At 58.3% G+C, this 13,763-nt stretch overlaps 6 protein-coding genes across 6 annotated transcripts; 3 read left to right on the top strand and 3 right to left on the bottom strand.

Moving 5' to 3' along the window:
* Window positions 1-1,130: 1,130 nt before the first annotated feature.
* Window positions 1,131-1,817, bottom strand: P884DRAFT_184607 (uncharacterized protein; the record flags this gene model as incomplete). Its single annotated transcript, XM_069437347.1, has 1 exon — window positions 1,131-1,817. A coding segment is annotated over one exon (687 nt), but the record flags the coding sequence as incomplete, so codon positions are not given.
* A 695-nt stretch (window positions 1,818-2,512) lies between these two features.
* Window positions 2,513-3,619, bottom strand: P884DRAFT_208313 (uncharacterized protein; the record flags this gene model as incomplete). Its single annotated transcript, XM_069438861.1, has 3 exons — window positions 2,513-2,970; window positions 3,065-3,234; window positions 3,333-3,619. The coding sequence occupies 3 exons, from the start codon at window positions 3,617-3,619 to the stop codon at window positions 2,513-2,515; spliced, it is 915 nt and encodes a 304-aa protein (XP_069294839.1).
* A 1,439-nt stretch (window positions 3,620-5,058) lies between these two features.
* On the top strand, window positions 5,059-6,063 carry P884DRAFT_302230 (uncharacterized protein; the record flags this gene model as incomplete). The annotated part of the gene is made up of 3 exons (XM_069444923.1): window positions 5,059-5,276; window positions 5,374-5,726; window positions 5,852-6,063. The coding sequence occupies 3 exons, from the start codon at window positions 5,059-5,061 to the stop codon at window positions 6,061-6,063; spliced, it is 783 nt and encodes a 260-aa protein (XP_069294838.1).
* Window positions 6,064-6,805: 742 nt separating this feature from the next.
* Window positions 6,806-8,665, top strand: P884DRAFT_331810 (peptidase family M28-domain-containing protein). Its single transcript, XM_069445745.1, has 3 exons — window positions 6,806-7,723; window positions 7,869-8,480; window positions 8,561-8,665. The coding sequence occupies exons 1-2, from the start codon at window positions 6,954-6,956 to the stop codon at window positions 8,380-8,382; spliced, it is 1,284 nt and encodes a 427-aa protein (XP_069294837.1). The 5' UTR covers window positions 6,806-6,953; the 3' UTR covers window positions 8,383-8,480; window positions 8,561-8,665.
* Window positions 8,666-9,029: 364 nt separating this feature from the next.
* Window positions 9,030-11,015, top strand: P884DRAFT_249142 (uncharacterized protein). The gene is made up of 3 exons (XM_069440584.1): window positions 9,030-10,218; window positions 10,462-10,640; window positions 10,759-11,015. The coding sequence occupies exons 1-3, from the start codon at window positions 9,343-9,345 to the stop codon at window positions 10,820-10,822; spliced, it is 1,119 nt and encodes a 372-aa protein (XP_069294836.1). The 5' UTR covers window positions 9,030-9,342; the 3' UTR covers window positions 10,823-11,015.
* A 407-nt stretch (window positions 11,016-11,422) lies between these two features.
* P884DRAFT_208141 (CDP-alcohol phosphatidyltransferase-domain-containing protein) lies at window positions 11,423-13,009 on the bottom strand (the record flags this gene model as incomplete). The annotated part of the gene is made up of 4 exons (XM_069438848.1): window positions 11,423-12,460; window positions 12,538-12,663; window positions 12,768-12,877; window positions 12,991-13,009. 4 exons carry the CDS (start codon window positions 13,007-13,009, stop codon window positions 11,423-11,425), a joined length of 1,293 nt encoding a protein of 430 aa, XP_069294835.1.
* Between the last annotated feature and the right edge of the window lie 754 nt (window positions 13,010-13,763).

Genomic DNA, 13,763 nt, shown 5'->3' with positions numbered 1-13,763 from the left:
CCGTGTGCGAGCATGTGGCCGTGCTTCTTGACCCGCTCGATGGCGCCGCCGGCCTTTTTGCGCGCCTTGACGTACATCTCGAGGCCGACGAGCACGGCGTAGCTCTTGCTGACTCTCACGTGGCTCATATCGACGCCGGCCTCCTTGAGGGACTTGACGAAGGCGCGGAAGTTGCTCGCGGGCGGCCGGTAGTGGCCCGACAGCGGGGAGAGGCTGGTCAGGCGGCCGTCCTTGATGCGGATCAGGCCGGCGGCGGAGATGCGGCTGCCCTGGAGAAAGGACGAGTGCTGGAAGGCGCCGCTGTTCTTGATGCCGACGTAAAGGCGGAATGAGGTGTCGGCGACAAAGATCCAGGTGTTTTTGCGGACGGTCTTGCGGAGGAGCTTGTTGAAGATGGTGGCGCCAGAGAGGTGATGAGAGATCTTTTTCTTGGGGGAAAGGGAGGTTGTGGAGCAGGCGTAACGATTTGCGTTCGCCGAGGCAATGGAGGAGTTGGCGGAGGAGGAGGAGGAGGATGTTGATGCTGACAATGAGGAGGAGGCGGTGGAGGGCCGGGAGGATAGGGAGGAGTTGGTGGTCGTGGCCCCGAGAAAGGCGGTTTGGTTTTCCGGGGGAGACTTGTAGGGAGGGGTAGGGTCGTCACAGGGCACGATGCCGTGGATCGAGTCCTTCCACTTCTCGGTTGTATCGATGCGCGCGCCATTCTTGGCCCAGCAAAGGCGGCCTTCGTCGTCGACCTTGACGAGGTAGTACTGGCGCTCTTCGCGCGAGAGGTAGCGGACCTGTTCGCGTTCGAGGACCTCGCGCGGGCAGGCTTCGATGTCGAGGTCCTTTCCCTCGCCGTAGTCGAGCCAATAGAAGAAGTTCTCGTTGGTGTCGGCGCGCTTCCATACTTCGTGGTACACACGCAGGTTGGCGCCGTAGCGATGCTTGAGGTCGACCATCTCGAGGAAGTATTGCAAGCCCATCATCCTGGCTTCCTGTTTGCGGCGAGCTTTGGCCTCCTTCTTTCGCTTGCGTTCCGCCTTCTTGAGCTCCTCGGATTTCTTGTGGCGGCCGGCAGCGGAGTCGGACGAGGACGAGGACGAGGACGAGGAGCTGCTGGTCGAAGATGAATCGTCATCCAAGTCGCCCCCGGCATGCCGGGCAATGGCGGAGACCTTCTTCCAGTTCTGGCGGGCGGTGGATGACCGCCTTCCGGCCGCTGGCCGCTCGGGGCCCTCGGAGCCGTCGCCGACGAGGTCGGACCTGGCATGGGGCGTGGTCAATTCTCTCCATTGGGCCTCGCGTATGGCATGGACCCAACGAGTGGAGGCGTTGATGCCTAGTCCCTTAATCTCGCGGCGGGCGCGATAGCCACGGTATGTCCGCTGGATGACGGTTGCGGCGTGGATGCGAAGACCGTCGTCGCTGAGGCTGGGGCGACGGCCAAAGTTGAAACCGAAGCGGCTGGCGAGGGGGATATGGTGGGACTGTTCAGGCTGCGGTTCGGCCGGAGTGGCCGGAGTGGCCGGTGCCAGGACGGCATCGATGCTCTGGTGCTGCTTGTGGCGGTGGGCGCGCTTGTGCTCGGCCTCGCGCTCGGCCTGCTTCTCGGCGATGCGGGCAATCTGCTCTTTGCTGGGCACGGTCAGCGAGTCCAGGTATTCCTGATGGCTCCGCGACGAGCGTGTCGAGCTGATGGACCCTTGCGACCCCCGGCGCTCGGCGTCTGGCCCTGCCGGTCTCTGGTGGCCCGGAGGGTCCTGCGACGATGGCGGGACCAGTGACGCCGTGCCCGGGTGCTCGACGGCGGTGGCGGGATTACTCGTGTCCATTTCGAGTCCGGATCCTCCTCTGGAACGGGAGCGGGAGCCCTTCTTTCTTGTTTGCGAAGCCGCAGACCGGAGTTAAGGAAGGAAGGCGCTTGGAGTCATGGGGTCGGCAATGCACTTGAACAGTTGAGGGGTTTGGGAATTTAATTGATAGGTACCTAGGTAGCTAAGTACTGAAAGGCCGAGACCCGAGCCGGCCTTGACCCCCAAGCTTCTCAGCTGATGTCAGTACATACAAGCACGGAGTATTCCCGTGCACTGCCCTCTTTGCATGCGCACGCACTGGATCCTAACTGGGAAGGTGGGGCTGATGCGAGAACGCAGAATGGGTGCGTTGGGATGCCAAGCCCCTGCCAAACGGCCGCTGAGAAGTCGCCAACTGAAACATCGACCGGGTGAATTGGACCTCGGTAGACCGTATCGGCTGCCGGGCCCGGGGGTGGCAGTAGATGCAAATCATTCATTGGTTCATTACAGGAGGAGGAAATGGAAAAAGGTGACGACAGTTGTTTTTTGCATCTGAGAGCGAGACCGAGGTGGTTACGCTGGGAAGGTGCCAAGTCCGGACGAGGAAAGCTTGGCCTTAGCCCTTAGGCTTGGCTCTTGGCTCTTGGCTCTTGGCTCTTGGCTGCTTAGCTGCTTGGCTGTTTGGCTGCTTGGCAGAGTGCCTCAGCAGAATACATAATATTTTTATTATTTTATTGTAGTAGTAAGTACTCCTCCGTGTCTCGGTGCATAACCGACGTGGAAATGTCCTCCCACTCCTCGACCAGCTTCAGTGTGTCATTGCACTTGGCTCGCACCGCCTCAATGGTGTCGGACCCAAGGACGACCCTCACTTGCACCTCTCTTCCCTTGGCAACGCCTTCCTTGGTCAAGACGTCGACGATGACCCGCGCGCATTTCACAACATCGCCGGGCTGCCTTCCGTTGTAGGCGTCCATGGCGCCGCGCATCTTCTCCGCCTCGGTCCCGTGATATACATCCATCTGGCGCGCCGTCTTGATCCGGTGGTCCCCGCCGTCGGCTGCCCCGTTCTTCAAGAACCCTGTGCGCGTGTATCCCGGCTCAAAGCAGCAGACGTCCACCCCAAACGGTCGCAGCTCCTCCGCAAGGCCCTCGGTCAGCCCACTCACGGCAAACTTGGTGCTGCAATCTGGAACACGATGGCGCGACGCCTGGTTAGCATAAAAGCCATAAGAGTGAGTGCCTTTATCCAGCCCATTGCCGGTCCGGAACCGAGAACTTACAATGGGCTACCGCCGCCCCCGACCACCAGCTTCCTAGAGAGCCAAAAGTCGCCAGCGCCGCCGTCTGCCCCGGCGTCCCGGCCGCCTCGCGCAGGTACGGCGCCGCAGCCCGGGCGATGTTGCATGTCCCGAGCACGTTGGTGTTGAAGAGGTTGAACACTTCCTTGGCGCTTTGGTCATACCATCATTAGCCTCCGCAAGGTCCGCCCTCCCCGAGGGTAAAAGAAAGGAAGAAGAACAAAGACGAGGAAACGGGGAAAGGGCGTACCTGGCCTCCTCAACAGTTCCTTCCAGGAGGTACCCCGCGCAGTTGACAACGTGCGTGATGCGCCCGTGGACGGCGTGCGCTTTGGCAAAGATGTCCGCCAGCGTCGCGTCGTCGCTCGTCACGTCCAGGTCGAACACGGTCGCCCCGGCCGACCGCAGAGCGCTCAACTTGGCGGCGTTGCGCGCCGTGGCGATGACGTGGTGCCCTCGCGAGAGAGCCTCGTGCGCGATGGCCTCGCCGAAGCCCGAGGAGGCGCCCGTGATGAGGAAGACTGGCCTGAGAGACATGGTCTTGGTCCTTTGCGTTTACGAGTCGGCCGAACTTGCCGAGAGCAGTGTATGAAGGGTCTTGAGTAGCGCCGCGAGTCTTGGCTCGGTTGTGCAGACACATTTGTTTCGCTCCCGGTTCGGGAACCTGCCTCGCTTCTTATACTCTGTCCCGACATGCGGAACCGAGTTGGCCGCCGCATCTTGGCTCCCAAGATCTGGCCGAGGGCTGGTTGGTGTAAGTCACCGAGTTGCGCTGAGTCCGTTTCCGTTCGCCTTTAAGACAAGCCAATCTCCAGATGCGACTTGCAGGGTTCGGACATTGTCACGATTCGGTCTCGGTAGATGACTTGGAATATTGAGGTTGTGTAGAGAGCCCCAATAATCGACTCCTCCAAACTCCGATGGTGGTCCCTCGATGACGGATATCTACGCGCCAAGCCAGCGGCGAAGCCGTCTCATCGGCGTTAACAGCTGGTTTACCCCGATAAAACTTGGCCCTCGGGCAACTCTCAACCCTCGCTTGACAACCTCCTGCCTACACAAGCATATTGTCCCAGAAGCTTTGCCACCCAGCTTGTGGGTCCCTGTGTATTTATTTACCTCGTATGATACTTATATAACCTGGCGTAGCTTTGAACATCGGGAGTGTTCAGTCACAGAGATCTGGTGATTGAACTTAAATATCTGTTTCCCTTTCCATCCCTTCTTGTTTTGTTGTTTTCTTGTCCCTTACTCTTTCCTTCTTTCTTTTTCACCCCTGATGGCGTACTCGATGATCCAGGGCGCTGACTGCCCGCTCAGGAGCTTGTGATGCCCAAATCTGAAATTGAGCCATTCAAGGACGACAGCTTGTCCCCGTTGCCTATCTTGGCCCCTCCGGGAAGAAAAGCATCGCAGACATGGTGGAAATTGAGCAACAAGTGCAGCTGATGAGGTTTCCAGAATGCAGTACCTGCAGAATCTACTTCATACCATAACCCCTTCCCCCTGCTCCCTCCCTCTCCCCTTTCCGCTCCCCTCGCTCCCACCCGCGGCCGGTTCTTGGTCTTGAAATCTTGCAACGAAGTCCCAATCATCCTATTGGCCGCCCGATACAGTGAGCCATCGCCTTCCTTCTCCAGAACAAGTATTGCACCTCAAACTTGGGGGAGTTGGCTCTTTGACAGGCAAGAAAAAGAGCGATCAATAGACTCGCGGACTCTTGGACTTCCAGAGAGCAGATGTATCAACTACTGCCTAGAACCGGCGGAATTAATGACCCGCGCAATTTATCTCCGCCTGAATGATCAGTCGACGATGCAGCGAAGGAGGGCTGCTCATACGCGTCACAAGTACTAGTAGACGACAGTCCTCACCTGCAGCAGCCTGGGGAGGACAAAGGTCGCTCCTGGTAATAAACCAACGACAGCTTCTTCACAAGGCTCCGACACTGAGAGACTCATCAGCAAGCTTCAAACATGGCGTTCAACTACAAACGCGTCCTTCTGGTCGGCGCCACCTCTGGAATTGGGGCGGCCATGGCCGATAAGCTGGTCGTCGAATGTGCCAAGGTCATTGCTGTTGGCCGTCGGCAGGAGAGGCTGGACGCCTTTGTGCAGAAACACGGCCCCGAAAAGGCCAGAGAAATCCGGTACGACATCAACGACAGAGCCGGCATGGATGCCTTCGTTGAAGGGTAAGAAATCCCCCCCCCCCCCCCCAAAGACCCGACACAACGAACGATGACAGCGGGCCTGGTTTCTCCACTAACGCGAATTCCAAATGATGCATAGTGTCGTCGCCCAGTACCCCGATCTCGACTGTGTCTTCCTGAACTCGGGGTTCCAGCACCAGGTCAGGCTGTCGAGGCCCGAGGAGGTCGACCTGGATGCCTTCCGCCAGGAGATGAGCACCAACTTCAACCGGCTGGTGGACTTGTCCATCAAGTTCCTCCCCCACCCGCAGAGGAAGCGAGACCCGACCGCCCTGGTGTTCACCGGCAGCCTGCTCGCCGCCATTCCCAGCGTCACGTTTCCGGCGTACTCGGTCTTCAAGGCGGCCCTGAACGCGTACATCATGTGCCTCCGTCGACAAAACAAGGGGTCAGCCACCAAGATCATCAAGATATGGCCTCCTGCTGTGCAGAGTAAGTCCCGATTCCTAAGCCCTTTGATTCCCCCCTCCCCCCCCTTTTCTCCGCAGCTTCCCTTTAGGTTTCGCTGCGACCGCCACCAGGCTGCTGCTAACCTTTTTTTTTCTGTTCCAGCCGAGCTTCACGATTACATGGGTCGGATATCGGTGGAAAGATGGGCATGCCCCTGCAGGAATTCATCGACAAGGCGTGGGAGCAGCTGGCGGCGGGATCCGAGCTCGTCAAGGTTGGCCCTCTCGCGGCCCAGGCCAGTTTCAAGGACATGGTGAAGACTCGGCGCACAACTTTCGAGAACATCTCGAGTGTCATGTTGACGCACTTTGAGTTGTGAGGCCCGGTGCTTGTTTGCATCGTAAAACGGCAAAGTCCTTGAAGAAAAGTTCACAAAGGGAGAAAAAGGGAAGAACGAAAAGGAGGATGAAATAGCTATAAAATAGTTTAATGCGAAACCTTGAATTTTCACCGGCAAACAGCAGTTGGGCCTGTCGAACCGTCAAATGTCTTGGCCATCTGCAAACCAGGAAGTCGAGTGTCGTGGCAGAAGTTTGATCGGAGAATGACCTTCGTTCCTTCCAGGTCACGGTCTACTCTACTCGACTCAATGGGGACCAGGCACAAGAGCAGATTGGGAAGGTGAAACTAAGGTACTCAAGTACGGAGCATAGTTAGTCGATGTCATGGGTCCCTGTGCCTTGCATTTGTGTTACCCCAGATCGGGCTCAATTGGAACCTTCGCACAGTGCTGCCACTTCAGCCATCGTCTCAACATGTCTATCTCGAGGAAACAACATGAATGGTAGTGGCCTGGTCAACAAGGTTTTTCATGACTTTGCCTTTCTTTCTTGCTACTTCTGCCATGTCCATTAATACGTTTCTCTTGAAAATATATTCTCGAGCTCGAGTCTGAGGATTCGGGAGCAAATCCTGAGCACTGTGTGATTATCCTCGGATCGTCGATAATGTTATTTCCTGTTCTAGCCAGGAGCGGGCGATACACGTTGCCTTTACGGAGTTGGTCCAATTAAGTACATACGTACCTGGCTTACATACCAAAAGTGATCATCTAGACGACATATAATCATAGACCTAGCCTTTCCCCGGCGTGAGGTTGAAGGTCGCACATCCGAAATCAGGGAACGCAGCAACCCAAAGGATGAACTTGCCTTAGCCGACCAAACAACGCGCTGCACCTCGCAGCGCTCCTGTGCCCTCTCGACAACAATGAGACACCTCTTCACTTCCCTCCTGCTCCTGGCCCTCACCATCATCCAGGCCCGTCCCTCGTTTGCCTACACGCCACTATCCGACGGGTCCCTGCGCCACTTGCCCCGCCTGTTTTCTTCGTCTTCCTCCTCCTCCTCCTCCTCCTCCTCCTCCTCCTCCTCCTCCTCCTCCTCCTCCTCTCCATCGTCGTCGTCGTCGTCGTCGTCAGAGAACTATCCCGACGGCTTCGACCCGGACTTCGACCCGACTCACGGCGCCCTGCTGGCCCCGATCCTGCGCCCGCGCGTGCCGGGCACGCCGGGCCACGCGGCCGTGCAGGAGCACTTTGCCGCCTTCGCGCGCGACCGGCTGCACGCGGGGTGGGCGGCCGAGTGGCACAACACGTCGTCGGCGACGCCCGCGACGGGCGACCGCGCCGTGCCCTTCCGCAACCTGGTCCTGCGGCGGGACCCCCCCTGGACGACGGCACCGGCACCGGCACCGGCATCGCGGGAGGGCGACGTCGCGCGGCTGACGCTGGCGGCGCACTACGACAGCCTGTACCGGCCTGAGGGGTTCGTCGGGGCCGTGGACAGCGCGGTGCCGTGCGCGCTGCTGCTCTTCGTGGCGCGCGCCGTGGACGCGGCGCTGACCAGGCGCTGGGAGGCCGCCGAGCGGAGCGGGGAGGCCGGGCTCGACGGGGAGGAGAAGGGCCTGCAGATCCTGCTGCTGGACGGGGAGGAGGCCTGGGTCGAATGGAGCGAGCGGGATAGTCTGTACGGGTCGAGGTGAGTCTTTCGTTTGCAACCCCCCCCCCCCCCCCCCCCCGCCCCTCTTTATGTCTTATCTATCCTCTTTCTCTTCTTACGTGGATGTCATTTCACCTCGTTTGTTAGTAGCCTTGTGGGACTGACGTGGGGGGGACACGTTCAGGGCCCTCGCCGAAGCGTGGGAGAGCACGCGGTACGAGGCTGGCAGCAGCTTTTCCACGCCGCTGGAGGCGATCAGCCTGTTTGTTCTGCTCGACCTGTTGGGTGCGGCCGAGCCAAACATTCCGTCCTACTTCCCCAAGACGCACTGGGCGTACCAGAACCTGGCCAAGATTGAGGAGAGACTAAGGAAGCTGGACTTGCTCGAGACGAAGCCGAGGAAGCCCTTCTTGGCCGAGAGCGGGAAAGAAGCGACGCGGTTCAGAGGCTTTGTGCAGGATGACCACGTCCCGTTCATGCGGAGGGGCGTCGATATCCTGCACATCATCCCCTCGCCATTTCCGTCCGTGTGGCATACCATGGACGACGACGGCGCCCATCTTGATGTACCAACCATCAGGGACTGGGCCAAGATTATGACGGCGTTTGTGGCCGAGTGGATGGACTTGGAAGGCTACTTTCCCGACAAGGCACCATCCGACGCAGGAGACAAGTACTCCGAGAAGGAGGAACTGTAGTTAAACGCCATTGTAGGTTGCCGTGGGATATCGAGATGGATCGCGTACGTATGTACATACATACATACCAATCAAGCACGATGCATGCAAGCAAGGAGGTGAGCGCTGCCAGCTGGCCTGCAATGTCGAATGCCAACTGCAAAGCCGCCCACTGTAACAGCGCTGCTAACTGTTACAGCTCAAGAAAACCAGCCTCCTGATATGGACAGCTTTGCTCTTGTCTAGTTGGGGGTTGGGATTGTTTTGTGTATACTCCGTATGTTTTCTTGCAAATGAACAGTACCATAACCCTAACCCTCGAACTTGTATAGGACAGTTTACGGAATTAGTTAATAGATCTGTAACGTACGTAGCTGACGTGACCACCAATCCAGCCAGACGACACCAAATGTACATGTATATCCAAGATTGAGTTCTTATCGTATTGCTACTTCAGCAGTATCTACCTATCTAAGGCGGCAAGTATGCGTCGCCTTTGTCCAGTCCCTCAAAGGTACGCTTTAGTGGGGCAAGTGACGATATGCGTTGCAGCGCTCAAGTGCTGCGGCAGAGCAGTAGATATCATCTTGGCGTGAACCCACTAACCTGTTTGATTTTAGGTGCCATTGTCCCACACAACCCCCGTGTTTCGCCAACTCAGACGTGGAAGTATCTCGAACAGTTATTGATATAGTTAACTATACATTCAATCCCAAAGACGTCCTCTTTAGTGCACAGTTAAACACGACGAGCTTGCCAAGAGGAACACAGCCTCGCCAGTTCCAATCCTTAAAAGTTTAGTGCTCCGCAGGCGCTGACGGCCGACAATTGAATCCCCGAACCCCCCCTCTCCCCCTCCGGGCGCTCTGTCTGTGCCGCAACAATTGCGCCTTCTTTGCGCATTGCCTCGATAGGCGGCCCTTGAACAGATCGACACGCTTCATGAGGTAGCCCTTTTTTTTTTCTGCTTCGGATGGCCTGATGGCGTCGGAACACGATTCAGAGCAGCATCCACAACAGTCGGTGCAACGAGTACACCTGCCAGAGCCCTCCCCCAGCGGTAGCGGCGGCGGCGGCGGCGGCAGCGGCAGCGGCAGCGCCGCCCGCGATGGTGCCGAGGAACCTGCAAAGCAGACACCGCCGGAAGATGGCATAGCACAACCCGCCGCCAGCACGTCCCACGAGCGCGGATGCGGACCCGATCCCGACCCGGACCCCGAATCCAACCGGGCACCGCTGTTCCCGGAGGACGGCGACGGCAATGACGCCGCTTCCGACGTCTCGATCCCCTCCGACGCCGCCTCGCACGAAGTGGTCTCGCCGAGCGCCTCCATCCCCCCGTACTGGACGAACCCGCGCCTTCTCGAACGACAGCAGCAGAAGCAGCAGCAAAACGGGCGGCAACGCCGCCCACACACCGCCACCGCATCATCATCATCATCATCCTCCTCCTCCGGCCGTCTCCTCGGGCACGGAGGCCACGCGCGCACCGTCTCGAGCGCCTCCGCCGAGTCGGTCCTCCCCCCGGGCGCCATCACGTTGCAGGACAACGAGCGAGAAGAAGAAGAGGAGGAGGAGGAGGGGGAGGAGGAGGGGGAAGAAGAAGAAGAGGGGGGAGGAGAAGGGGTCAATGGCAGCGGCGGCGCGGCGGGAAACGGGCGCACGTCGGTGGGGCCGGCGGGGGCGGTGGCAGGAGGTCGGCGCAGCAACGGCTTCGACCGGCACGGGCGCGGGCGCGAGCGCAACCGGGCTTGCTGGGCGCGCAGCGTGCAGGTGACCGACTACGTGCTCGTCAACGGGAGCACGACCAACATCGGAGCGTTCGTGGTGTGGATTATCAAGGTGGAGACCTTAAACGTGCGTCTACCGATCTCAAAGAGTTTCTTCCTTTTCCTTTTCCTTTTCCTTTTTCTTTTTCTTTTTCTTTTCGTGTTGCCTCCTTCCTCCAGTTTACTAGGTCACGGTCAATGGAGAAGGGAAGTGAGCATGAGGGGAGGGGGAACAGGAAGGGGAAGAGGAAGGGGAAGAGGAAGAAGAAGAGGGGAGTATGTGTGTGCGTGTGAGTGAGCGAGTTACAGCTGACAGGGTTCCCGCCTCCAGGGCTCCCGCATGAACATCCGCAAGCGCTACTCCGAGTTCGACGACCTCCGTCGGCGGCTGGTCCAGACCTTCCCCGGCTTCGAGGCGGCCGTGCCGGCCCTGCCGCCCAAGAGCGTGCTCAAGCGCTTCCACCCGCGCTTCCTGGAGAAGAGGCGGGCCGGGCTGCAGTACTTCTTGAAGTTCGTCCACCCCTCCTTCCCGAACGCCCCTCCCCTGTCCCTCTCTCCCCCGACCTTCTCATTCCAAGAAAACGTGTTGGCGAGAGTGAGAGACCTATGATGCTGACACTTGTCCCAGCTGCATCCTGTTGAACCCAGAATTCTCGGGCTCGCCGGTCCTAAAGGATTTCCTCTTCTCATGACCACGCGGCCCGTGGCCCTCGCGCTGCATGCCTCGCCTTTCCTACACTCTCTGTAACGAAGACACGACGTTTGGAGTAATGATAATCTTGGATCATGACCACTTATTCATCTTCTCCGAAAATATTAAGTGACGAACGGTCCTTGTACAGTTCTCCCCATGTGTAAAAGTAGCGGCCTTTTGAAGTGGAAGCCTCTTGATCAAGCTTCAGATAAACTTTGCCTTTTTTTTCTCTCTTCCTTTTCTAAAGGACAGTCCGAATGGTCAATGCTGCTCCGGGTCCGAGTTCGTGAGCGGCGATGAAAGGGATATCTATGCACGCGTGGTCTATTATCTTTACCATTCCAGCTCATTACCAAAGATCTAAGACCGCTTAGAGCGCTATTGCCCGCCGGCAAGGGACTTGCCGAGTCAACGCATGCATGAATGCCAACGGCGACAACCCGAAACCATACAAACGCCATGCTCTGATGCAAAAAAACCAATGCCTTCATCATTCCACAGCGCCGGTCATCGAATTTACTCCATTTCTCCCATTATATCCTGACCCCTTACCACATCTCAGAACGTTGTTTATCATTCCCTCGTCCTCTCTAGGAATTTAGTCCACCTTCCTTCCATTCGCCGGCATCCCGTTCAGGATCCCCTGAGACTGCTGGTGAATCAGTCTCTGCTTCTCGTACGGAATCGTCAGGCAGTTGATTCCCAGGAAGCGGCAGATGCTCGTCGTCACGAGCCACGCCCATCGGAAGTACACCACTGCTGCGAACACCAAGTACCCCAGCAGATACATGTACTCGACCTTGGCCGAGACGGCCGGCAGCCCCAGCCGGGGCAGATTCCCCAGGACCGCGCCGCCGACCAGTGGCCACAGCATGACGGTCCAGTAGGGGAACGGCTGGCGGGTGAGGTGGGCCAGGATTATCTTGGTGGTCATGCGGCCAAAGACGAAGCTCATGATGATGCAAAACAGCACCAAGTGGTTCTCGGAGCAGATGGTCGAGTAAGGCGAATACAGCCAGGCGCCGATGGAGATTGTGTACACGACCATCGGGGTCCACTCGAGAAAGACGGGCGCGACGGGCAGGTTCCGGGCACGGCGAGCTTCCACGACGTGGTAGATGCAGAAGGGGATGTGGGTCAAGAGCAGGGAGAGCACGATGAGGGCCACCCAGAAGTCGCGGATCGAGAGGTGGGCGAGCGTTTCGTCGGTCAGGCCTAAGATGCGGAGCGCCTCGATGCGCGGGCCGAAGAGCTTGACCAGGGGCTCGGTCCAGATGCCTGGGCCATAGTACCCCGACAGGATCATGAAGGCGCAGGCGAGCAGGAGGCCTTCGGTCGGGCCATTAATGACACCCAGGTAGAGGGTGTGGGTGTGGTAGGTTTCCCAGGTGGAGAAGAACATGGGCAGGCACGGGCAGAGGGCCGTAAAGACGCCAGACTGAGAGGTGCCGAAGCCTAGGGCGGCCGTCTCGAGGAGGCTGGCGAGGGTGCAGTTGAGGCTGTCGATGCCATGGTCGAAGAGCTCACCGAGGCCGCTCGAGGTGCCGGTGCGGCGTGCCTGCTTGCCGTCGACGTTGTCGAAGGTCTGGTACATGAAGAGCCCCAAGGCAAAGCTGTAGTACACCCATGATGGTGCCTTTAAGGAGGCGGGGGGGAGGAAAAAGGCAAGGAGGTTAGCCGGGCGCTGTAAAAAGACGTATCGGTGGGCCTTACTGGTCCTTCAAGATCCGGCACCATGATGACCATCAAGCCGACGTTGAAGAGGATGCACATGAACCCAAGAAGGGTTACCATGTTTGGGGCCAGCCATAGCGGCAGCAGCTCGACAAAGGCGTTCCACTGTTTCCATCTTAGCTGTGTCCGTCTTGCATCGCAGAAAGCAAGCGGTCGGCGCGCGCGGGGCGCGCGGGAAACTTGCCGAGCGGGGGCGGGGCAGTGCGTACGTATGGGCGCAGGATGTAGTTGGATATGGGCGACTTGTCGACGGCCGAGTACTTGTAGGACTTGAGGTGGATGAGGGCCTCGTCCGAGACGCACTCGGCGGCTGCTTGTCCTATGGTGTGGGCGGCGCCGTGGTTAGCTCGGACGGGATCTGTAAACGGCCTCTGGCCAGGAGCGCCGTGTTCAGGGCATCAGCAAGGGCGGGGCGGAGCTTGCTTCACGCACTACTGCTGTAGAAATCCATGATCGGCTGCTGAGTAGGAGGAGGTGTGCCGGTGGTGACGCAAACAACCACCAAACTTGCAGTTCGAGGGGCTGCTCTACTTTGAAAGGCAGGTGTGTTTGACCGCCGGGAAGCGCTTGGGATTGGGTAGCGGCCAGGAAGGGGTTTCCTTCAGATAATCAAGGGTCCTGGTTGAGCGCTTCTGCTTGTCGACCGGGGGGGGGGGTTTGGGGAAGGCGGGAAAGAAGCAGGAACATGAAGAACAGGCAAGAAAAAAAAAATTGTCAGCCGAGTGACGGGAGAACTGCGTCCTGTACAGATTACAACGAGCGGATGTGTACGGATTCGGCAGATGGAGGTCGTTAATTCGAGTGCAAAGCGACGCTAGAGGTTCCACCTTGTCCTGCACTGAACAAAGATTCTCTCTTGCCTTTCTTAGCTCAATTGTTGAGACATGGCGCTCGTTGCGAATCAAATCCCAACAGAGATGGGGCCGCTCCCCGGTTGGCTTCCGAGGATCCACACCAATCGGCTTGACACGTGAAAATCTACGGGCGGTGAAGCTCAGGGTCTGGGTTATAACTTATACCCGTCTGTGCAATAACAATGGAGTTTTTGGGAAGTCGCTCCCACTGATGAGTTGGGCGGCGAAGATATGGAAGGCGCCTTGAACCGATCTCCTGGTTTGTAGCGAGTCAGCTGTGTGTTCCTGGGGACCTTCCATAACCGAGCCGGGAACGCTGCGCGAGACCCAATGGCGCCCAGCAATTCCCAA

The sequence above is a fragment of the Thermothelomyces heterothallicus genome (assembly GCF_042370625.1).
Source record: "Thermothelomyces heterothallicus CBS 202.75 unplaced genomic scaffold P884_scaffold_25, whole genome shotgun sequence".
Taxonomy (NCBI): Eukaryota; Fungi; Ascomycota; class Sordariomycetes; order Sordariales; family Chaetomiaceae; genus Thermothelomyces; species Thermothelomyces heterothallicus.
Note: the sequence above shows the minus strand (reverse complement) of the source record. Positions and strands in the feature narration are given on the sequence as shown.